This window comes from Vidua macroura, chromosome 2, assembly GCF_024509145.1.
Source record: "Vidua macroura isolate BioBank_ID:100142 chromosome 2, ASM2450914v1, whole genome shotgun sequence".
NCBI lineage: Eukaryota > Metazoa > Chordata > Aves > Passeriformes > Viduidae > Vidua > Vidua macroura.
Genome location: NC_071572.1, coordinates 72,216,869 through 72,241,500, shown reverse-complemented (window position 1 = coordinate 72,241,500; position 24,632 = coordinate 72,216,869). Strand labels below are relative to the sequence as shown.

Here is a 24,632-nt window from a genome sequence, read left to right as displayed (position 1 = left end):
AAGCGGAAGCGCGGCAGACGCGGAGCTGCCCTGGGTGATGTCGCCAGACCGGCGCCGACCGGGACCCTCTGTCCGGGCGGGGCTGACGGCGGCTCTGCGGCTGTGCCCGTGAGTGCGGTGCGGTGCCGGGGGCACAGCCCGGCCTGCGCTGGGCGGGCGCGGATGGAGCCGGGCGGGGGCCGCTAGATGCCGGGCGGAGCGCGGTGCCGGAATCCCGGCTGCGAGCCGTGGGGCGGGAGAGGCAGGTTCTTCTCCCGGTACGGGCACAGCACTGCGTTCCGGGTACTGGGGCCTCGACCCCCGCTCGCAGCGCTCTGTGGCCCTTTCCGAGCCTGATAACCCCTCGGGACCGCCTCCGTCGCGGGAGGGCCCGACAGCGATCGCGGGGGAGAGAGCCCGGAGAGCTGCGCGCCCCGCTTCGCCTGCCTCTTGCTGCCCTGGCCAGACCCCTGGGTTTGGCTGTTCAGCAGGAGGAAGATGCTCCTGGCTGCGGCCAGTGTAGCCACGCTTACCTTGCCATTCTCCCTTATTGCCTTTTATCCCAGCGTAAATCTTACTTAGACGCTCTTACGGCTATCTTTGTCCTAGTGTCAGCCTTTATTAGCCCTCAATGTGAGCTTGGATACTTGGTTGTTTTGTTTTGTTGTGCTGTTTTCCCCGGGCTAATGAGTGTACTTATAAGTCGCGGTTCACAATTACTCCTTGTGGGCGCGATCGTTTTTAAATTATTATCAATTATGAACCTGTAAAAGGAGTTAAGTAGTGGGTGTGTATGTGGCAAACTGAAATTACTTACGTGGGTATGTTTGCGCTAGTTTGATTCACTAGTGCAGTTCAGTAGTCTCTATGGAAATGTAGGAGCCAAATTGTTACCTGCTGGCAGCTGAAAAGTGAGTATTGGCACGTTTGAGCCTTCATCTGGCAACCAGTGTCATCTCAAAAATCAGTCATGTGGCAGAGTTCAGTCTTAAAATTCACTGGGCCAGCGTTCAAATTTACAGCTTTACTCTTTCTTGCAAAACTGATTTGGGTGAAGGGGTTTTGTGCCTGAGTGCATGGCTGTAAGAGCTATGTGCAGTAAGTCTTGTGTGCAGCAGTTCAGAATTCACTGAACTGCAAGGGCTTTATTGTTCGGGGAGAGGGAGGGATTTTGTTGGTTTCTTTGTAAGGTTTGGGGTTTTGGGGGGTTAGGGGCATTGTTGTTTGGGAAGCTCTATCTTTTTTCTTTTTTATATAAGTATTTACCAGTATCTCTGAAAGAATAGATTATGCATTCCCTGCTACAAATTTGCTTTTGTCTAGATAAAGAAATAACACTTTTCATAAAGACTGAGTTCCTCTTTGCACTTGGAAATTCGTTCTTGCTATTTTTTCCAAAATGCAAGATCACAAGTCAGTTGGATCAGTTTAGTAGAGATGGTGTTTTCACCTTGAATTGTTGGGAGAGGTTTGTCTCACTGAGAGTATCTGCATGGCCTTATTGCATACAGGTAACAAAAGAGGGAGTGTTTGAGTGGGAAATCTGTTTTCCTGTTGTCTGCTAGCTGTTATTGTGTTGCAGTCTTGTGAAAGGTTTCTATGGGACAATTACTTTTAGTGAACAGCTGGTGACCTGGTTTGATTTTTTTTTTTTTTCTTTAAAGCACCTGGAAGACTCCACTCCTAAAAATTGGAGTGTGACAAGTTAGCAGAGGAAGGGAGTTGCTGTTTCCATTCCATGGATCCCTTGGGTGCTCCTTCCCAGTTTGTGGATGTTGATAGTCTGCCAGGCTGGACTGATGCCTATGAGGCCAAGCAGCTGGATTGTCACCAAAGTCCTGTTGAAAAAGCTCAAGTTGATGTTAGATCACCTTTTCCATACAGGAAAGACATCAATGAAAAAGTAATCTTGTGGTAAGTTCAATGTGGCTCTCGTGTGTCAGTCATCACTTCTCCATTTAGTGCAGGATGCATATTTTCATGAAATGATCACTGCTGTAGAATAAAACTTCTAAATCCTCTTTTCTTGAATCAAATGTTTCAGATCTGGGAATTAAATAATCTTTTTGTTCACTGTATCTTTGAAAGTCTGGGATTTTGCTCCACCATAGGTTGTGCTTATAGGCAGTCCTTGATGCAGCAGAGTGGAGCTGTACATCCTACTGTGATACTGTATGCTTAGTATCAAAACCTAGTTGGGCACTTGGATATGAGGTTTTTATTTTTGAAAAAATATGTTTGCTGTCAATTAGCTTTTTTTCTGTATTTGCTGGTGTTATTCTGCTTTCATATTTCTGTTTTAAATCAGTATTTCTTTCTTTTCTGTGATTCTTGCGGCTTGCTTTTGGCTCTTCCTGCCCCTCCTTCCTCCAGTCTATGTTTTGTCTCCATGACTTTCTTCCAAAATCTATTGATAAACTATAGTGTGCTGTACTTACTCCACCAGTGTTTCTTTCCTGTAACTCAGATACTTGAGCCTGCTCTTTAGATGAATAACTCTTAACTTAATCAGCGTGAAGGGAGAAGGACTACTCAGGGATGCAGATTCAGGGATCAGCCTGTACCTCTTTCTGGTTAATATATGCAAGAAATGGGACTGTTCATGGGTTTCCTGAACTCAATTAAGTAAAGAAAGAGAGGAGTGAAACAAAGAGTAAAGAAAGAGAGGAGTAAAAGGTTAAACATCTCTTACAGCTTGGGCAAATGTGTGCAATTTCAACTGTTTGTTTAGTTTCTCCTTGTGCATGGGAATCTTTATTTCCCTTCCTATGCTCTTTGATCCCAAAATCCCTGATGGCTGCTGCTGTGACAAAAAGCAGGTCAAAGTTCTGCTAGTCCATTGTCTCTTATGCATCTGTGACTTGTTTATCTTCTGCATGTCTGATCTTTGGAGAGCAGAATAAACATGATCAACTTGACGGTTCACAATTTGGGAGCAAAAGAGAAGAAAACTTGTCCAGCTGCAGCATCACTCTAGACCCACAGTGGTCTGAGGAACAGCAGCTGTAAGGTGACCTGGATAGTCTGTCTGCAAAAAAAAAAAAAAAGTATATTGAAAAAATTGTTTAAGTTTTGAAAGTAATATAACACAAGATCTGTCCTCTTATCCCCAAGAGAAAATATGTGGGTTTTTGGAACTGTTACACTCCATCAGTTTAACAAGCTGCTTTGCATGTTTGCTGCCTGAGCTGTCCTACATACAACTACAACACTCCCTTTTCTACAAACATCCCTAAGTTACTGCTGAGGATGGGACTCTTTAAGGAACTGACATTTTGCATGCAGTCTTGTCTTCATCAGGGAGAGGTGAAGGGTGATTCAGCTTGGTGAGCATGTCAGGGTACACTAATCTGTGTGGGCACTGGAGTCCTGTTAATGCTTTTCCTGTAACTTGGCATTTCCTTGCTTGTCAGTACTGATTTGAGAATATCCTACTCAGTTGTACATTCAGGCTACAATAAACTGTTTCCTCAGGAAAGGAGATGTGGCGTTACTGAACTGCACAGCCATCGTAAACACCAGCAATGAGACTCTCACGGATAAGAACCCGGTGTCTGAAAGTATTTTCATGCATGCTGGGCCTGACCTGAAGGATGAGCTCCAGAAGCTCAAAGGTAAGTGGCCAGAGACATTTTTATCTTATTGAAATCTCCTGTCCTTGCACAGTACAAAGCAGCAGGATAAGGGCACAAACGAAAAAGGCAGAGCTTCCCCAGCAGCTGGTATTAACATGAAAAAAATGGGGGAAACACCTGCCAGTCTAGTCTCTTTTTGCTGTTAACATTACAGATAATTGAAAGTCTGTGGCAGATATTTGAGTTGATGAACCCTTACTTTGTGATACAGTAATTCCCATTGCTGTCTGAAGCCACTTTGAGCAGTTAGCTAATCAGTGAGCTTGTGCTCAAGGGACCAGTCTTGTACATCTTGAGATTTTATCCTGTTCAGTGTGTATACATTATGAAAGACAGAAGCTGAAGTTTACCACTGAAGAAATTAAGTGGATTCTGTCATGCACTTTTGTGTATCCTCTTTCAGGATATTAATATACACACAGTCTTTCAGAAAGATACGATATTAATAGATGGATTGATAAAACATTGTATGTCTAAATAAAGTCTTTGTGACTTCTTAAGTTGGTTGGCTTGTTTGTCTGTTGTGTACAACAAATGGCTTTATTGGAAAACTACAAGAGAAGCCCTAATACAAGGCTATTCTAGAAATGGATGAGGTTTGCCTAGAGTCTTTATTAACAGAGTTTGTTGCTGATAATGGGAGATGAATACTCAGCCTTTTTTTTTTCATCTAACAGGCACTGGGAATAAGAGTTTCCTTATTTTGTGTGTGACGAACAAGAGTTTATAGTTATCCAGGGTCATACAGAAGTCCAATATGGTTTACAGATAAAAATTCTCATCTCTGAGAACTATGGTACTGAACTGAATTTTGAGGTCTCTGTGTGGTACTGCTCACTCAGTAGGATAACAGCTTCATCTCCTTTCATAGTAACAAAATGGATATAGAAGAGCCATATTTCTAATATAAACTCTCAGTAGCTTAAATTACAATTGAATAGAAATCCTGTTTCTATAAAATCATCCTTTGCTGATTCAGCTTGCTTTTTTTGAGTAACCTAGAAATTAAACAGGAGGAAGAGTAACCATTTTATAACAGAGCGAAAATTCAGTCTGTGCTGTGGGTGAAAATTAAAATACCATAGGCGCTCTAGAATAGTTAGGACCCTGCTTTATATGCCAGAACTCTTCTAAAACACACTTACTGTGTGGACTGAGAGGTGGGAAGAGAGGGACTGCATTTCAGGGAGTCTTAAAGTCTGAGATCTGTCAGCTCTGTAGGGAGTTGTTGTGCTCAGCTTCTTAAATTCCCTTTTACCCTGCTGAGTTATGCATAGTTTTGCATCTTCTACCACAGTGAAAACACTATGTCTTCTCCCTGTAATGCATTCTGCAGGTTCACAACTCCCTATGAAGACACTTCTCTTTTAATCTTGTGCCAAGAGCTTTATGGAAATCAGTTCTCTGTGACACCCTACTGACATGTTGTGTGGGGGAGGAAAGAGAGGCTGGGTTTCAGATTTGGCATTTGAGCACCCATAGTATATTTGTCACAGTATGAGAAGTGGATGGAGAGCTTAGTTAAAAAATCAGTTTAGGATTCATTTGTCACCTCTGCCCTCTTTCCCACTCAGCCTTGACATTTCTTCATTGGAGAATGTGCTGAAAAGGTGAAAATGCGTGGCCTATGTTCTAAAGCTGTAAAATGCATTTTCAGTTAGGTCTCTCCTGCTTTGTTCCTGCTGCTCGGTATACATTCACATTTCATAGATTCTAAGAAAAATCATGATCTGAAAGCATGTGACATGCTGACTCTTCAAAGGCCTGTGCCTTCTTTAAGGCTCAGCTAACTTGTATGTTCCTGGGGGCAGCATCAGTTTTGATTCGTGCAGAAATACTACAGCCAGGGGCAGGCTTGAAGATGAAGTGCTATTGATAGAAGCTTGCTTATCAACAAATTCATGTTGCAGTCTAATAAAGACCTTTTGTGGCAGAAGTCTTATAGCTCTGGTGACGCTTTTTCTGTGCCATACACATAATGTAGACGATTCAGAGTTTCCATTTTAAACTTGGAGAAAGCTATTCTAATAGCTGAAATCTTATCAGATAAAAAATAGGACCTTGACTTTGTTCCCAGTTTTGCCACAGGCCTTGACTTGTGCAGCTCTCCTCACCTTGTGTCTTAAAATAAGAGTAACACCTACTGCTCATTTTAGTTTTAAAAGTTGTATAGACATCTCCAGGCAGAATGCATTGGGAAGTTTGAAGTGTGATCTGTGTATAGTTAAGGATTACCAATGCTACATCTGCTTCTGTGAATTTTTTGGTTTCCCTACTGAATTCACAACCATACCTCAATCAAACTTCCTTCATTCTTTTTTTCACAAGTTTTTCCTACAGACCTTTGCTTGTTCCTCACTGGTTGTGAGTGTCCGCAGAGGAAGAAAAGTAACTTGATGTCTGATACATTGTTTTCAGTTTGGCTTTCCTTTTTCCATATCGTGCTTATTTAAGCACTCTCTTGAGCTGTCTTAGAGGCTGTGCAGGAATTCAGAAGAGTATGCTTAGTTTTAGTATGGTGTTTTCTTCCTTCTGATTAACCCAGATAAAACACGCTAGAGGTCTATAGGAGCTAATGATGTGATTTTTTGGATCAAAAACATTACAAGATGCTGGCTTCAAGGCAGTGTGTGGTTGCCATTAAAAAGATATGCTTGAAGTTTTGGGTCAGGAAGATTCTCAACCTGGAGTGTCTCTTCCCATAAATTATGCTTTCATGCATGCTGCTAGCTTGCCTGAGCACTATGAGGAAAGAGTGGAGTGGGAGAGATGAACATCCCTGTTCAGTGGGCAGCTTAAACCAAGCTGCTGCAGCACTGCTGCCTGAACACTGGCTGCAGCTGCTTCTTCCTGTCTCATTCCTTGTTGTAGCCACCAGCAACCTATAAGATGATCAGGTTGAAAGCTAATCCAATGAAAATACTGGTTTTCAGTCAGATCAGAAAGCTGAAGTGCAGTGGTACAAGCAGAAGAAAGAAGTTTGGAAAATACATGTCTTTGAGGGTAGGGAAAGAGAGAGACTAGAAGTACTTCTTCAGCTGTTCAGACCTGGAGTGGACTAGATTTAGGTGAAGAAGGGGAAGTTTAGTAGACTTTTCTTCCATGTGCTGAAGGAAAACCAGACTTCAAACACAGAATCTGTTCCTAGAGTGTGTAACTGGAGGGTGCTGTGAAAGGAACAATTAAAACTGTTGCTTGAACTTCCTTTCCTTGAGACTAGACAACTAATCTGTCCAGAGAGTATGAACTGCATGAGGATCATATGTCTGCCTTGTGGACATGAAGAAGCTTGCAAAACAAAGCAAGCTACCTCATTCTGGGAGCATAAATTAAACAAGTGTGTTATCTATTCAGTTTTAATAGCTTTGCCAACTACTGGTTTGTTTGATTAAGGAGACTTGTAGTCTTTTTATCCAAAAATCAGTCTCCCCAAACCAAGTTGTAAATTCAGAAAGACTTTTCTTTTTATTGCTAGATGTATGGTGTACTTGTGCATTCGTTCTCTGAACATTATTAAATCATTTCTTCCTTTACTCTGTAAGTAGTGTAGTAAGCACTGCAATTAAGACAGAATTTCTAGCAATATCTAGTTAGTATTTATATGCATAGATTTAAAATTGAGAGGAACAAGCCCAGTTCTCACCTCCTCAGCCTGACTAGGTGCTAAGCAGCTGGTATGAGATCGGATGCTACCCTTAATATTTGATGTCTGAAACATTATGTATGAAGTGGAATTGTCTGACTGGAGGAAGACAAGGGCTTGAACACTTCTGCCTTTCTTACCATGACATGTACACTCACCCTGATGTTTAATTTATGGCAGGCTGCAGGACAGGCGAGGCCAAGCTGACGAAAGGATTTAACCTGGCTGCGCGTTTCATCATTCACACGGTGGGGCCCAAGTACAAGAGCCGGTACCGCACAGCAGCCGAGAGCTCCCTGTACAGCTGCTACCGCAACGTCCTGCAGCTCGCCAAGTAAGCACTGCACAGCTCACACGGGGCTGCCATCTGGGGCACAGCTGTCCTGGAAACTCGGCTCTGCACAAAGATCTCACCTCTGAGAACGTCTTCTCGTGTAGGATGTGTCTGGTTAAGGACACGAAAACAGCAGTGGCTTCACGGAGTGCTTCATGCCTTAGGTTATCGCTGCTGTGGTGTAGATAAAATGTGCAGAGATACCTGAGCTGGTTCACGTTGTGAAACAGGGTAGCTAGAGCTGTGCAGCATTCAGTTCTTCAAAGGAGAAACATTAATAATTGCTTTGGGTTCTGTTCTGCAACAAGTGTTAAATGAGCTTGCTCCAGCAGCAACTGCATGTGTGTCTGCAGCCATGGGGACACACCCACCAGCAGATCTGACTGTGTCAGTTCGTGTGTTTGGCTTCTCTGCCCTTGTACAACAGACAGCTAAAATTCTGGGTCAGGCTATAAGGTTACTTCTAAATCTACAGTTGCAGCAGCCAGGTTTGTAGTTTTTTCCCCTTTCGTCTGCAGTTTTTTCTACTTCCTCTTAACTAACAGGGGTTTTCTTCCTATTTTTCTGTGTTCTGGTCTTCTCCTGTGACAGTGTTGTAGTGGTAGCAGTCACAAAATACACCTGAGCAAGAGTAATGCCAGAAAGCGTACCTAACAATTTTTTAGGGTTTGGGAGATCAATTCCTCCAATGCTGGACTTTGTGTTACCACGCAATAGTAACTGTTTCAAGCACAAGATTACAGCTATGGTTTTTAGCATGTGCCAGTTTTGGTCTAGCTCAGAAGTTACAAGCAACTTCAGGCCTGGATTGAAACATGTTAAAAACTATTTTTAAATTGTTATACTTCTGCACACTGAACGTCTCTCAGTCAATTTGTTTTCTAGAGTAACTTTTGATGTTTGTGAAATTGTCTACCATCTCTGAGCTTGCTCAAACCCCTTTGATTACTGTTGGCAACAGCTGTGCTTTATTCTTCTGAAAATATGGCTCAGTGCTGAAGGCATCTTACTGATCTTAAAGTACATGTCACTCCATTCTGATGGTTGTCTAATCATACCTAAGATGGAGTAAGCCACCTTGGCCTGTGTCCAGACCTCTAACAAAACAAAATCTTTGGTCAGATGAAGAAACAGGAGTGTGTGTGCAATGAAGAGCACCTTCTTTTTCCCTCCTTCTCCTTACTGTCAGTTCTAAATAGGAACAAAAGTATTTTGAGCAAGGATTGCAGGGAGTTTGAGAGAAGAACTTCATTCAGGATCTGAAGAACTGTAGGAGCAACATAGTTGAGGTAGAAGGAGAAATCTGAAAACAAGCACCAGATGAACCAGTGAGGAGTAATTAATGGTTCTCTCCTTCTCCACTTAATGAGGGTGTGTGCATCTTGCCAGGGAAGAGTCCTCCTGCAAAAACCTGAAAGAGGATTACTGCTGCAGTAATCAGTCAGGGAAGAAATTAATGGTGCTCCCTACTGCCCTGACAGACATCTTCTTTGCACCTGGCTGTCTATTCATTTGTTTCTTGTTTCTCTTTTTCTGGATTCCAGGGAACAGGCAATGTGCTCCATAGGATTTTGTGTCATTAACACTCTGAAAAGATGCTACCCCTTGGAGGATGCAACCCACATAGCACTGCGTAAGTGTGTTGGAAAACAGCATAAACTGGGTGGCAGTAGGCCACTTACCTCTGACAGATTGCTCTTGAAATGGGGAAACCTTTTTTTAGGGGTCTGTGGTTCATTAGAGCCTGTAAAAAGGCAAGGCATTCCATGGTTGATCAGAAGATGGAAGATAAAAACAAATTATCCTTTCTCTCAGTAAAGATTCCTGGGATCTCATCAGTAAAGATCCATGGGAATCTGTTCAGGAACTTGCATTTTTCAGTGTATTAATTTATAACCTGGAAAAGATGCTAAAAGTGAGGAGAGAGAGTTTGCTGGTAATTAAAGTTTGTTCAGAAGAGCCAAGATGAGGCCTTACTGTTGAATATTTGTAGGCAGACTTGAGCAACAGTGGATTTCGTCTGCTGTTTTAGTGTCATCAGCGCATCCAAATGTAAAGTGATATTCTTCCCCCACTGACCCACTCCTACAGGCTTCTGCCTTCACATGCAAAATGATGGGCTGATTATAGGCAGCAAAACATTGAGATGATAATACTTCCATGAAAACAACAGCTCAGAGGAGCTCAAAACAGCAAGCTGAGTAAGACACAACAAAATTAAGAATGTTTTGCAATCAATCAGTGCTTTGTTCACCCTTTAAAGCTGCACATTCAAAAAGAATATAGTAGAGAAGTTGAGGAGGTCAATAAGAATAGAAAAAGGCAAGAAATGGTGAAATGAGCTCAAGACTTTTTCAGACTGGAATATACCTGACTTGAAGGGAGTGTGATAGATGTCTGTAAACTCAAGAGTGGCATGGGAATGGTGAAATCAGCTGTTCACTGTGTCCCAGAATAAGAACCATCAAACCATGCCAGTTCAGAACAAACAAGGGGAAATTATTCTTATGCTTATTTGTTATTTGTTTTATGAAAATTCTTACTAAGAAGCATTGCTAAAACTTTTCAAATTTCCTTGTTCTTGAGAGGAAATTATATTAAAGAAAAAATTAAGATCACTGAAAGCAAGTCAGAAAACATCCTATGCTGAAAATAAAGTATAGAAAAATACTCAAACAAGATTATATCCTCTTGTATATACTGGTTCCTACTTTCCCCCATCTCTTTTGGCTTTTTAACATGTTCACATGTATTCAGAACTGTTTGCTGTGAAACTGCACAACTGCATTTGTTGTGTAAAGTAATGTTGCAGGTCAAGATGATTACACAGGAATTTGTGTACAGTAGTACACAGGAAATATTTGAAAATAGCTCATTTTTTCCCTCTGCTGTTTATTGAACTCCAAAAAAAGTATTCTCCGTAAATAACTTCTTTTATTGCTGTCTTCTGTTGTCTCTGTAGGTCTGTATGATACTTGATAAAATACTCCCATACCAACAAAATTGTTTGGACACTTTCTCTCATGATTTATAAATAGAAATGTTATATATTTTTGGCACAGCTGACCCCAGAAATTTTGTGTTGCTGAGCCTGTCTTGAATCAGCTTCTGCTGTAGCTTGCTTATATTGTTTTGCTGATAACTTAGGGCACAGTAACTTGTTCTCAGAATGTCCGGTTTTAGCAATTTGTACAGGACTCTCTAAAGGAAGGATTTGGCTTGATATTTCAGGGCCATTGAATCACATTTCACAGTCTAAGGAATGCCTAGTAAGCTAAAATCAGATTTATTCTCTATTTGTGTCTCTCTAAAGTCAGCAGCAGGAGAGAGTGGAGATGGAACTTCCAATATGCCCAGCAACTCATTTGGTGTGTTAAACCACCACTTAATCCACACTTGCCTACAGCCCATGGAGCTATTTAGTATGAGGAGAAATGTATCTCTCTTCTGCACTCCTAGTTCCTCACTTGTAGCTGTGTGTGTAAATTTCTCCTGTTTTGCTAACTGCATGTAATCTGCTTCCTTGCAGGCACAGTTAGGAGGTTTCTGGAGGTTCATGGAGAGACTCTAGAGAAAGTGGTGTTTGCTGTCTCTGAGCTTGAAGAGGTATTTTGGCATTCATTCCACCAAAATTCCTGGGCATGATTGATCTTCTCTGCAGTAGTAAAGCTGGATTTGGATTTCCCCTTCAGATCACACATAGACTTTTGGTCTTGTAGCATCCTTCTGCTTCCTTCTTAGCGTAGCCTCTTTTCCAGAACTGTTCACACTCTTAGCAGTCACTATGGACACTTTGAGAATCTTTCTGCTTCTGGCTTCTGTGTTGCTGAGCTGTGGACAGGGAGCAGTAGGTCAGGTGATAAGCATGCAGTTGTGCTGGATGTTATCTGTTAGCCAGAAAGGAAATTTCTCACACAAAATTTCCTCCTTACACAAAGATGTGCTTGAAGAGGGCCAGTTCAGCATCCCTACAGATCACCTACAAAGATCTGAAACACTGCTTGCTGGCTTGTTGGAATAGCAAACTTGACATTTAATGATCTGTGTTCTGAGAGATGCAGACAGTCTGAATATTGACTTTCCATGTACATCGAACTTGTTCCTGTGCAGAACACCCACACTGTGTTCAAGTTCTAGGGCATATGGATAAGGAAAATAACTAATTTGTTGGGGGTCATAAAACTGCTAATCAGTTGGAGAGAACCCATGAAGTAATACATTCTCTAGAGATTTTCCCTATTTTCCTTCATGTGGGGAGGGATTTTCTTGTTTGGTTGGTGCTTTTTCTTTTTTCCCAGGCATATCACTAAAGATGATCTGTGTAGTGGTATATTTTAACATTTGCTCAAATCTGTTGTCCATGCATATTTTAACTTCGTTACAAAGCTAAAGTATCTGCAATCTACCTGAGTTCATGCAGGTTTTAGCAAAGTCCTCTCAAATTCATTTGCCAGTGTGGCAAAAAAAACCAAAAAGTTAATCTTTATCAGGGTTACTTGATAAAGTATTCTCAGCTCACAACCCAAAGTAACCATTGGGGGAGGCAATGCCTCTAAACTGCTGACAAGTTCCCTGCTACAAGGCAGATGCTGTTTAAGCAAAGAGCACAGATGTGTGATAGACCCTTCACACATTTTTTTTATTTGTAGGCCACTTACCAGAAGTTGCTGCCTTTGTACTTTCCGAGATCATTGGAAGAAGAGGCCCAATCCCTGCCTTACCTCCCTGCAGATATTGGCAATGCAGAAGGGGAGCCAGTAGTACCAGAGCGGCAGATCAGGATTACTGAAAAGCCAGGCGTTCCGGATGGTGAGTTTGGAACTGGACTTTGGAATAAGTATCTCTGTGAAAGTCAGTGGGAAAAGCAGAAAAGGAAGAAGACAAATGTTTTCCTACCTCAGTTCACCTCAGTCAGGTTACAATGATTACAGTTCTCAAGCTGCCTCATTGGCTTCTTGTGTTCCCCAGCAGTATCTGCAGTAGAGCTGTTCTGTCTTTTCCTTTCTTGATGGAAGAGGTGGGTAGTTTGTTCCCTTTGTAAATTTTTTTTTCCCAAAATGATTAGGAACTTTGAAGGTGTTCTTGCAGAATCTTGTGTAGCCCCTAATTGAAAAAAGTATTATGGTTAATGGTCTGTCTTGGATTGTATCAATACAGCCGGGATACAGTGCATCCAACTAGTAAATGGGCAATGAAAACTAGCAGAAACTCCCTGAAAGATATAAAATAACTAGAGGAACCCAGAGATCAGTGTTTGGAGGTGTCTATCAAAGTTCAGTGAAAGTCTGTTTGTGAAAAGGTTGCCTAGATGTCAGGGTGGAGGTGAGATACATGTAGCAAAGCAATTTAATATATTAAATAACGGAGCAGACACATTCTGCCTTACTTGTTAAACAGTGATGTGCAAGTTTTACAACCTTAAACCAGCCAAAGCAGATAACCAGGAATTAATTTCAATTTTCTGCTTTTGCATAGCCAGTTGGGATAAGGCTGAATATTTGATATTTGCTGCTGTGGCTGATCAGTGTGAGATATTCAACCACTAGCTAATAATTTGTGAAATTACTGGATTTGTATAGGTAGGAGTGAATTTGTATAGTGGAATCCTGCACTCTTGTTCCATTACTACTATAGCATATCATGTGAAAAGGGCAAACTCAGTTCTTGTCCAGATTGCCCAGAGAGACAGTGCTAGAAGTCTTAGCAACGTGCCTGGGTGACATCAATTCAGTGGAGCATTCTGGTATTGTCCCCAGGAGTTGAGCCTGTGCTCTTCTATTTCATCACCCAGTCACGTTGTAAGCAATACTATAAAAATAGCTACACTCAGATCACTACAGCACTGTCGGTGATACAAGCAATGGGCCCTTTCTACAGTACAGCTTCTAAATTGAATAAAGCTGCAGCATCTGTGCCTCTGCATGTTAATTTTTCCCCTTTTGACAAGCAGGATAACTGTAAAGCTGAAGACACTCTCTCCAGAACTTGTTTTTTGGGAGAGTAAATCCTTTGTTATGCACTGATGACTAGGACTTCCCAGTTAGTTTCCAGGCAAACCAACACTTTAAGGGAGTGGTTCTCAATCACATGCTGTGATCTGCCACTGGTACTGGTGAGGTATCAGAGCCACAATCATGGTACCTTGGGGGTTTTGTTAGTCCACCAGTTAGTCTGTAGCACAGTGACTGTGTTGTTTCACTGGGACATGTACCAATTCAGCAGCAGCATTGCTGTTTTGAACACAGCCCAAACATTTTATACCATCTTTGTTTCTACTGCAGATGCTTCAGATGAAGAGGGTCTGGAGGCAGATTTGTCTTTCATTGGGTCCCATGCTTTTGCCCGCATGGAAGGAGACGTTGATAAACAGAGGCGCCTCATCCTTCAGGGACAGTTGTCAGAGGCAGCACTGCAGAAACAACACCAGAGGAAGTGAGAATTTGCTTGTTCATATGAATATTTGTGTTAGTTATGACCAACCGTTATGAATTATGGTTTTGTTATCTGCAAAGCCTCATCTTACAGCAAGCAAATACAGGTAAAGCCTGGTGTCACCCTGGATTGATGTAGTAGCCTCTTTGGCCTGAAAGGAGAAGGGACGGGGCAGTAGGAGAAAAAGGGAAGCTTGTGATGAACTCTTTAGCACACTCAATGCATCCAGCCAGCTGCCTTACCTGTTTGCCACAAGATGTCACTGTTTTGTCATCATTTTTAGTTGTGGGATTCCCCTGCTTTTGATACTGCCCACTTGTTCCTGAGGCTCTGCGCAGATAGCAAAACACTTTTCTTCCATTTGATAAATAAAAGAAGGCTCAGGCTTTCTCCTCCTCCCTGCCCTGGTAACCCTAATGTGCTTGATCACTTCTTTAGACAGTAATTGCATGCTGGGCACATCTCAAGGCTCAGTGTTGGCTTGTTTTGTCAGATGAGGCACTAAGTTGTTCATGAAACTGGTTGCTGGATCGTTGTGTTCAACATCTAGGCTTTTAAAGGGAATTTTCTTTTTTTTTTCTGTCTTTTAAACACTGACATGTTTAAATGGAAAAACCTCCGAGATCTTTTCAGCCCAAATGCAATGCCACTACAGTTACTAGTTGATATATATTAATATGTATTAATTGCCTGAGTGAAAGTCATTAGGTGTGTAACTAAGACACTAAATTTTATTTTTTAACACTTCTTTCTTATAAAACCTGGTAGTTGCTCCATAGGTCAGAAAACAGCAACATCAGAGAGGGCTCAGTCAGAAAAAGCTTGTTTTGTCCTTCCCTTCCCATATACCTCTTCAGGCTTGTACTGCTAATCCAAAGGGGGATTAGATCTGACCAGATGTTTTTGACTTTCTAGTTATAATCGCTGGCTGTGTCAGGCAAGAGCTGAAGACCTTTCTGACATTGCTTCTCTTAAAGCTTTATACCAGACAGGTACGTTTGGGGTACTGATGACTGATCTGGGTTGTCTTAAATTAAAAATATTTTCTTTGGACTTGCATATACAATAGGTCATGCTGAAAGCATAGCTGTGTTTCTGGAGAAAATCTGTTCAGCACTTTGGCTGGTCTCTTAGGCCTCATGAAAATGCAGAGCGTACCTCTATCTTTGTGTAAATACCAAGGTTGTGTGATACCTTCTGCTCAGTAGCTGCAAATTTCAATTCTTTTGTTTGCCTTAGACAAGGTTCTGTGGGCTGCAGGAGTTCCATGAGGCGTGCTTTGGGAATCTGTGCATTGGAGTTCAGAGCCCAGTTTCTAGGAAGAATTTTACTTTGGTGGTAGAATTGCAAGTGAAGGGGCTTTTTAAAATAAAGACCATGTTATTATTTGATATTTAGGTAAATATGGAGTATACAGCCAACATAAAATTGCAGTCCTTAAGTTTTTCAGATACATCGGTTTTTGATCAGAATAGGTGCTGGTACAGTGAGAGCAGTAACTAAGCATATTTCCTCTGTTGGAAACCAGATGCATTGCAAAAGTTCTGAGCTGAGGCTCTTCCTGGTTTGAAAGGGCTCAGCTACAAAATCTGGTGTAGCTGAGTGAAGTTGAGACATCTTTCTTTTGTAGGTGTAGATAACTGTGGCCGCACTGTGATGGTGGTGGTTGGAAGGAATATCCCAGTAACATTGATAGACATGGAAAAGGTAAGGCTCTGTAAAACTAGAGTTGTGTAGGTTACATATGAATGTTTTGGATGGTCTGATTATAAGGATAATTCAGTTTTAATACTAGAAACATAATTTCTAGGACTTAAGATGTTAACTAGAAAGTATTTTTATAGGCGGATGAAAAAGTATACCCTTACAGAGCTATGTGTGCATTGGGCTGACACTTTTCAAGGAGGCTATTTTTAGAAAAAACAGGTTTGTATGGACTCCTTTTTCTTCTCAAGAAGGAGAGTTACCATGCTTCTGTAAGTGCCAAGATTTGAAAAGTGAAACATAATGAGTTAAATGTAGTTTTTCAGGGAAACAGCAAGAATGTATCTCCATCTGTGAGGTGAGATAGATAAAAGACTTCCAAGTTATTACAGTCAGGTTGAAGACTTGGAATGTTGGCCCTGCTTTTGTAGCTGAAAGGTAATGCCATCCAGCCTCATGATTCCTGATTTTTAGATGAAACAAGTATATTAAGATGTAGTGCAACTGTGAAAGAGTTCTTCGCATATATAAATTTGGTTTCTTTCTGCCTCAGGCTCTTCTGTATTTCATCCATGTCATGGATCATATTGCAGTGAAGGAATATGTCCTGGTGTACTTCCATACACTCACAAATGATTACAATCAACTAGACTCTAACTTCCTGAAGAAACTCTATGATGTTGTTGATGCCAAGTGAGTGTCAATAGGAAAAGAACGTGTTCCGGTCTTCCTCTGTGCTATGCAAATATTTGTTATTCCCTGTATCTGGTTTCCCATTTATTTTTGAAAGTTTGGCTAGGACAAAGACCTAAATAACTAACAAAGGCAAGAAGAAGGAAGCGGTGTTTTCTTTCCTTCTCAAGTCCATCTTTTTAACCAGAAGTTCTCTGCAGTCCTCTGCAGTCTCCCTCTGGAGTTGTTAGGTAGGCCCTCTGGTTGTCTTGTCTGCCACAATCCAGAGCTGGAGCTTTTGGAGCCTGGCTTTGTTATAGTGTGTTGCTGGTTGTGAGAGGAGAGGTTTGGGTAACAGTGGCAGTCATAATTTGTCCTTAACTTTCTTTGACTTCCTACTTGAAAGACTGAAGGCTGTGATGACTTTAATTGAAAAATAACCATTCTGCTTTTTTTTCCATTTTTTCTTTTCCCTTTACATTTTCTTTTTGGTGTCTGCCCTTAAGTTAGATCTAACTTTATAAAATTATATCACAGGCACTTAAGAAAAATGGTCTCTTTTGACAGTTGGCTTGTGTAGGTGACCTTAGCTAGAATTCACTTTTAAATATTTTTTTCTTTCTCTAAACCAGGTACAAGAGGAACTTGAAGGCATTGTATTTTGTCCACCCAACATTTCGTTCAAAGGTAAGGTAAATCTTCCAAAAGAAAAGTGTATCTTGAATCTTGGTGGAGTAGCACATAAGCCTGTAGCACAAAGAACATGGAGACGTACAGAAGATTCCCAAAATTAGGCAGAATCTTCTGGATCCATTGTCAGAACTTGAAATTCATCCCACCTTTGATCTAGCTGCAATCTTCCAACCTTTGTGATAAGCTGAACCCCGATGCCATGCATGCTGTCTGTGCTCAGGTTTTTGTGTGCTCTTACCAGAGAGAGGTGGAAACTTTGAATCATATTTCTTTCAAAGGGAAACAACATGTCATTTTTCCTGCTGTCTGGCTGGCAGGGTCATGAACCATGACCAAACACTCAGGGAATTCTTTTTTGTGTAGTTCATCTCCTGGATGTTTCACCTTTTCTTTCACCACAAGAGGTATCACATGTGTCCTGTGTGTCACTTCAGAGCTGCCCTGGGAAGGGCAGAGAGCAGTCTCAGGCAGCAGTGAGATTAGTCAGGATTAGAGTGGAGAGCAGCAAAGAAAGATGGGAAGAATGCCTTTGATGGAGTGCAGAAAAAATCCTGTTAATCCATCAGGAGACAAAAAACCTGAACTTGTCATGCATAAAGTTATTACCCTTGGCTGGGATCTGTGTGGGGCAACAGAAGATGGAGCTGGTTCCCTTCTGGACCTCACATCCACTACTCCTACTGCAGCAGTATGAGTACTTCAGATTAACTAAGTGGCAGCAGCAGCCTTTCCTAGAATTTTTGTTTATCCAATTAAAACAGAAATCTGATACTCCATGTTCACATCAGATTAACCTCTGTGTTTATTCTGCTTTTTGCTGACATCAATCAAATTTGAGAAAATTATATGGCCGGAAAAACACATCTGTTTGCACATATTCAGCAAGAATTCTTTGACTGCTAAATTTCCAAAGAGTACTTTCTTTGCCTGTGCACAGCTGGGACACCATGAGGCTTGGAGCTTCCTTGTTTTTATGGAGATAAAACTGAGGCTTCCCAGCAGTGTAGGTTCTAGTTTCTATTAGGTTATTAGTTACTCCCACAGGATACAGATCAGAGGTCTGTGTCCTAGAATTAGAGCTTCCAGCTCTTATGCTCATAAAAATGTAGGAGCTGGCATAGAACATTACTGAGGTCACAAAGTTGAGTAGAAAAGCTGAAGCTAGGAAGTACTGAAGTACTAGTGTTTTAGATTCTCAGCAGCACTTCACCCCCCTTCTCTCTTCCTATATATTTCTATTTAGTTGAGAAATATTTTTTTTGTTGTTGGAGGATGACAACTCATCCTCACTGGTGTCTATTGCCATCTTGTCTGTCCTTTTGGAAACTGCAGTGGGACTCAACAGATCTGTAGGCAAAGCAGATGGTTGGTGGGAAGCAGGGAGGGTGAGAGACACAGTTCTCTAAGTTGCTGGAAATAGTATTGGTTTGTATCCTATTCTGGCAGCACAGCTGGAGGCAAAAGAGAATGTGTATCCATGTCTTTCTGCCAATCTTTTCTATAACTGGAAGGCAAGCAGGATTGCTTCTGACTGTTGCATGGACAATCAGCTTATGAAACATGATGGGGAATATGCAGCAGAAAGCATGGTGAAGAAGATGGCTGCTAAGAGGGAATGATTTTTCTCCTTTTTTTTTTTTTTGGCTCTTTCCAGACTCTTGTCCCCATGGAAGCTTGCTAGCCCAAAAGCTTCAAATTTCTTCAAAAATGTTTGGCATATTCATCTTCCTATTTGGATTACTTACTTACTTACGTCCCTAGAAGTAGTAGGAAATATCCCATGCCTCAAATTCAGGAGGAAGGTCTGTACATTCATGTGACTTCCCAAACACATCACCCTCGTACACAGATCTTAAATGTCTGGTATCAATTGTCCCTTTCACAGCAGGGTTGAATCCTAGCACAGTGGATGACTGCCATCTGTTAGAGTCGCTTCTGCTGATTTATGGGCTAAAAGGGATCAAGAGGCTTTTCATCATGTCTTTTGGAAAACCATGTGTCCCTAGAAAACCAACATAGTTCTCCATGTACTTTATGGTGCCAACAATGATTCTTTGTTCGGTTTCTAGGTATGAAACTGTTATAAACTATGTGCTTTCTGAGGGTAATTGCCTGTCTAGAATACATGGAGTTTGGTGTGCTGGGGGGAAGGTTGAGCAGTTATCCTAAAGCACAGAGTAAATGAAGCAGAATGAGCCACTGTGCACACATTTTTGTACAGTGCTCCTGCCTTTCCTCATGCTTTGCATGTTCTTGTGATCTGTGAAATGGAGCTGTGCTTGCCATGAAATCGTAGTATAGATGTCAACAGTTTTGTAGGTTGGAGTGGCTCTTGCTGCATGAGCACTTTGCTACCAAGCCTCAGATCAAGGTACCCATGAAGTGCCATCACAAGTTCCTTTGTATTCTTGCATGCAAAGTTCCTCCTGCTTGGTTTTGATAAAGCTGCTGATAGATAAATAAAGGGCTTTTGGAAGCATTTTTATGTGAATCCTCTCAGCTCTTCTGAGAACTCTCCAAACAAACTTTTTCAGAGCTTGTATTCTGAACTGAACTATAAATGGCTGGATCTGAAACAGTCTCACCCAGAGTAATTCTGTTTTCATTAATTGGCTGTGAATCAAGAATGTTTCACAGCTGAGACATACCCAAAGACTCAAATTAGATATTCATAATCATCACACTCTTTGTATTTATCATGAACAATTTTTGGTTTGTTTTTCTGTAATGGTCCTAAAAGCAGTTTATTGAGATCAGATGCCAGTGGAAAGGTTGTTGCAAATCACTTAGGATTATTTTCTACACAAGATCCTTCCAATTGGAATAAAATTTCCCAGTTTTTAGTAAGTTCCTCTATGAGGTATGCTCAAATTATGAGATTACAGACACAGCTAATCTGTGTTGCTGGTTTTTTTGTGGGAGACATCTCATACATTTAACTGTGGGTTTATAGCTTGACAGAGTGACTTTGACAGCCTTTTATTTAGATTCAGAATATCAGGACAAGAAAAATGAAGGGAAACTTCAGCATATATCTAGATTTTTAACTTTCTTTGGCTGCTCTGGTATAACTTACTCTACTTTCAGTGCATTAACAGAGATGTGGTTTAATTTAAAGTTCCATGTCCTGTTACCAATAAGAAAACAGCTGCTCCTGTATTACTGTTTCTATAACCTGTGATTATCAAGAATAGAAGTAATAGAAAAATTCTCCAGAAACATTTCTGCCCTCTTCCCTTTGTTCTGTGTTCCTGGGTAATGCCAAGCTGCAGTGGCTTGAATAGTGAGAGGAAGAAGGGGAAAAAGAAAAAACACTTTTCCCAACAGCAGTTTTTGTGATGGCTGCAAAAATATCCCCTATTAGGCTTTTATACATTAAACATCCATAGAAATTATGTTTCATGAGTGTCATTCATAACACACTTTGAAATCTATGCTACTTTGGTGCAAGATTGAGAAGGTATTTTTCACTCATTAAACTGTCACTTAATGTCACTCATAAGAGGTCTTGTTAGAACAATATAATGAATAATGGATGCCAGTAAAATCTGACTCCCTGCTTTCTGCTAACATAAGTCTCTAATTTTGCCCTCAAAATAATTAACTGATTTCAAAAGTTCTGTTGTGTTCTTTACCTCCTGTTCTCTTTTTCATTGTTCCTTTCTCATTAAAATAAGCTGTTCTGAGGAGGCAGCGCAGTTATTCCAGGACAGTTTTCAGGAACTGAGTTTCTCTTTAATGTTGTATTCAGGCAGATAATTTTTATTGACTTAATCTTAGAGTTTATTTTAAACTCTTGCTTACCTCAAGGCTTTTCTTGCAGTGTTGCTTCTTTTTTTGTTAACTTCCTGCAGTCAAAGCAAAATTATCAAACAGAACGACAGAATGGTCAAGGTTGTAAAGGACTCTGGAGGTCATCTGCTCTGACCTGTCTGATGAAGTCAGAAAGAGCTGGTTGCACAGGACCATGTGATTGATCACTACTATGAGCATTTGTGGCCTGTAGAACAGGTTTTTTCTTTACCTTCAGTCTGCCAGGGAAAGAATAGAAAAGAGATAAACAATAAGTAATGCAGTACTTAATTTTGGAAAAGGTGGATTGAAAAGGTAAAGCTTGTGCAGTCAGTCTAAGCAGGATTAGATTGCTGTCTTACTGGTCTTCAGAAACAAAAATTCCTTATCCTGTTTGTACCCAAACCAGACAGAGGTGTGAATATTTAAAGTAAAATCTTGTAGAATAAGTTGATAGGGTTATTCTTGTAGACTTAAATTAATAAAGCTTTGATAAAAAAGGTAATAAAACAAAAGCTCACTCAGACAACCCAAGGCAGGAGGGAGATTTCAGTACAATCTTCAACAGGCCAAAAGTCTCCCTTTCTCTCGCTCTAATTGGCCTTTCTTTCAAGTGAAAACTTGAATGTAAATGGTTGAAAATGCTTCTGACAGTCAAATAGGTAATTTTCTGAACTGGCTAAACTTGGAGTGAAAACATGCCACTATACTGATGGGGTTTTGAGGAAAAATTCTGAGTGACAGAATAGCTGTCACTCTTGGACTGTAGAAAGGCACCTTAAGCTGGCATTTGGGGAGGAGTGAGTGTAGAGTCAGAAAACATTAGCTTGAAGCTTTCAAGATACTGCTTGCTAGCAATTAGTGGTGCATACTTCCTGACTTTGTTATGTTATGGCAATGATTTTAGTGTTTCAAGTTCAGCTTGAGCTTGTTTCACTGTGGAGTATTACATTGAACTTGAAGGTTTTGAAGCAGCACCTTGTTAATTGATTTTTGTGGGGTTTTATTTTCAGGTCTCAGCATGGTTTTTCACAACCTTTACAGTCTCAGGGCTAAAGGACAAAATCCACTATGTGGAAAGCCTTCAGCAGTTGTTCACAGCCATACCCCCAGAACAGATTGATCTTCCCCCTTTCGTCCTCGAGTACGACGCCAGGGTAAGTGATTGCCTGTGGCCACCATGAGTCTCTGCCCTAAGAGCAGTTCTTGTGCTGCTCCCATTCTGCTCTGCTCTGCAAGTACTTCAAGGGGACTGACTTCCACTTGTTAAGAATGAGAAGGAAGAGGGAAGGTTCCTGGGGAGTCTGTGTTGTTCTATGAGTAATGAGTCTCTGAATTTTTTGTCCACATCAGCCCAAGCAGAGGCAGCCTACCCTTCTTCAGGCAAGAACTGTAACATAACACACTAACAGCCTGTGGACAAGATAAAATTTGTGTTAGCTGCTGTACACCTTATACAGACAGGAAAAAAAAAAATAGGAGCTGTGTTTCATCTTCCTTGCCCCACATACTAACAAGCATGCTGGAAAAGAAGGTGCCCTGCCTTTGTATAGGACCCTTTTCCCTTCTGCACCTCAGGTCTCTAACCAAATGGTGGCATGAATATGGCTTGCATTGGCAAAATCCTTCCAAAGAATATGTGATGTAACTCCAAAGTAGTAGCCAGAGCTGTGTGTCTGCATTAGTAACTTTGTCTGGGTCACTGGCTGTGCCAACATCCATAGCTCCCTAGTGTCACTGCTTTGGCTTAATGGCAAAAGTTTAACATTCACTTTCTGCTTATGCTTAAAGCACAGGCAAAACCAAGGCCTGTGTTTGCTTGTTTACCAGCGCAGTCCTCTACTGGGTGAGTTGTGGCACTCACTGTACCCATGGAAAACAAAACCTAATACCTAATTATTTCTGCCTCTGCAGCACTGTCACTGCACCAAGGTGTACTGGAGAAGACTTCTGTTCAACTGTTTATTCTGTTCTCATTGCAGGAAAATGGGCCTTACTATTCTTCTTATCCTCCATCCCCTGACTTGTGATCTGCAGTCCTGTGATGCTGCCAGTTTCCCATGGATCCAATGACCTGATGCCTGCCAAAACCTGTGCATTTACCCATGTACAGAATTCAGAGAGAGGGTTTTCCTCCCCCAGCTCTGGTATTTTTTTACTGATGAGATATTTTCAAGCACTCAAGCAATCAGAGAACTTTATGCCACTGTGAACTGTACAACTATTTCAAATATATTTATCAAATGGAAAAGCTGATTTAAAGATCACTAGATGCATTTGTTTGTTTGTTTGTTTTGTTGTTATTGCTGCTGTTATTGTTGTTTTTTGAAGCTGTTACATTATTTTTCTGAAGAGAATTTCTCTTTTCTGGGAAATCCATCAAAAGCACTTGATCATATTTTTAACTATTACTATTTTCCAGCTCTGTTTGTAATACCCATTTCTGACTGGTCTGTACAAGTATTGTGTAGTACCAGCCTGACACATCACTCATCATGTGGTCTGTGTTTCACATCTGATTACTTTCCCTTTCTGTTAGTACTGATTACTTTAGTCTTGACCCAGCAAAACTATCTGGAATTGGGAATGCCATGTCTGCAGGCTGACAGAGCACTACAGCCAAGCCAACATTACTCCAGGATTTAGTCCCATAAACTGCTAGGAGCCTTGAAAAAGTCCCTGTCAGTTTTCATTGGATGATGTGAAGGACCATGTGAGGATGTCACTACTCTCCCAGTAAGAATAAAACTGAAAAGCATTTGTGGTTTCTTTTCTCTAACTGCACACATTTATGTTCTCCTTTGCCGTGGCCAGATATGTTTGTGTAAGTGGATGCCATCTGCCTAAACTCTGTATGGAGGGGAGGGGGAAATGATGGCTCCAACCCCAGCCTCTGGTGGCAGAGATTGTTTCTTGGAGATGTCAGTGTCCCTCTGATTTCTTGTTACACTGACACTCACTGATTTTTGACAGACCTGATATATGCAAGAGAGCTTAGCCACAGGTTACTTGAGGAACTGGAGGTGAGAAGTGTTTCAGGGCTGCCCATGGAAAGCTAAAAGAGGAGGGAGAAGGCTCCCTTGTAAAACATAATCAGGGATGACAGACCCAAGTGCAGAAGAATTAAATCCTTGGTAGGAAGAATGTCACAACGCTACTGAATATGAAAATGATGGTCTGGTTTTCATTATTTAATTCTAGCTGCTTTCCTGCCCCAACTTGTATCTGCTACTCTCTCTTTACCAAAATTCCGTTTTCCTCGTTTTCCATTTCTGCAATAATTACCTTATTTAAGCATTAGCAGAAGTCATTGTGGGATATCCTAGAAGGTGGCTATTCATGCCTGTTGAGCTGGTTGGAAATTATACCCCTCTCTTGTTTAAAGATACTGTAAACTGGTGGGATAAGCAGGGAAAAAAATCTCTCGGTTATGATTTCAGGTCCAGAAATCTCTCTTGGTCAGCATGTCGTGATTTCTGTTTGCAGTCAGAGTTTGGAGTGTGGTGTAAGACTGGCCATACTGAGTTCCCTTTTTTTCCTACCTTTGCCTCCTGGCTTAGTGTCACATATCCTCAGCTTATTGGGATATCTGTTGCTATGTCAGTCACAGATTGCAGTAATCATTTGCCTGGGCTCTAACAGTCATGTATATGCAACATATAAAAAGCAAGTGGGTTTGCTTTCCAAGTGTCCCTCAGGGTCCTTGAGTGATTCCATAATCACGTCCAAGGTACTGCTAAAACCTGGA

At 41.2% G+C, this 24,632-nt stretch overlaps 1 protein-coding gene across 2 annotated transcripts; it reads left to right on the top strand.

Moving 5' to 3' along the window:
* The first annotated feature begins 14 nt into the window (after positions 1-14).
* GDAP2 (ganglioside induced differentiation associated protein 2) lies at positions 15-24,184 on the top strand. 2 transcript variants are annotated; one of them, XM_053970005.1, is made up of 14 exons: positions 15-108; positions 1,644-1,893; positions 3,454-3,593; positions 7,438-7,591; positions 9,136-9,224; positions 11,121-11,197; positions 12,241-12,400; positions 13,873-14,023; positions 14,939-15,015; positions 15,654-15,730; positions 16,281-16,420; positions 17,032-17,086; positions 21,898-22,041; positions 22,867-24,184. In XM_053970005.1, the coding sequence occupies exons 2-14, from the start codon at positions 1,718-1,720 to the stop codon at positions 22,912-22,914; spliced, it is 1,488 nt and encodes a 495-aa protein (XP_053825980.1). In that variant the 5' UTR covers positions 15-108; positions 1,644-1,717; the 3' UTR covers positions 22,915-24,184. The 2 variants fall into 2 exon arrangements, with proteins under 2 accessions (XP_053825980.1, XP_053825981.1); XM_053970006.1 differs by lacking the exon at positions 15-108 and adding an exon at positions 172-257.
* Positions 24,185-24,632: the final 448 nt, after the last annotated feature.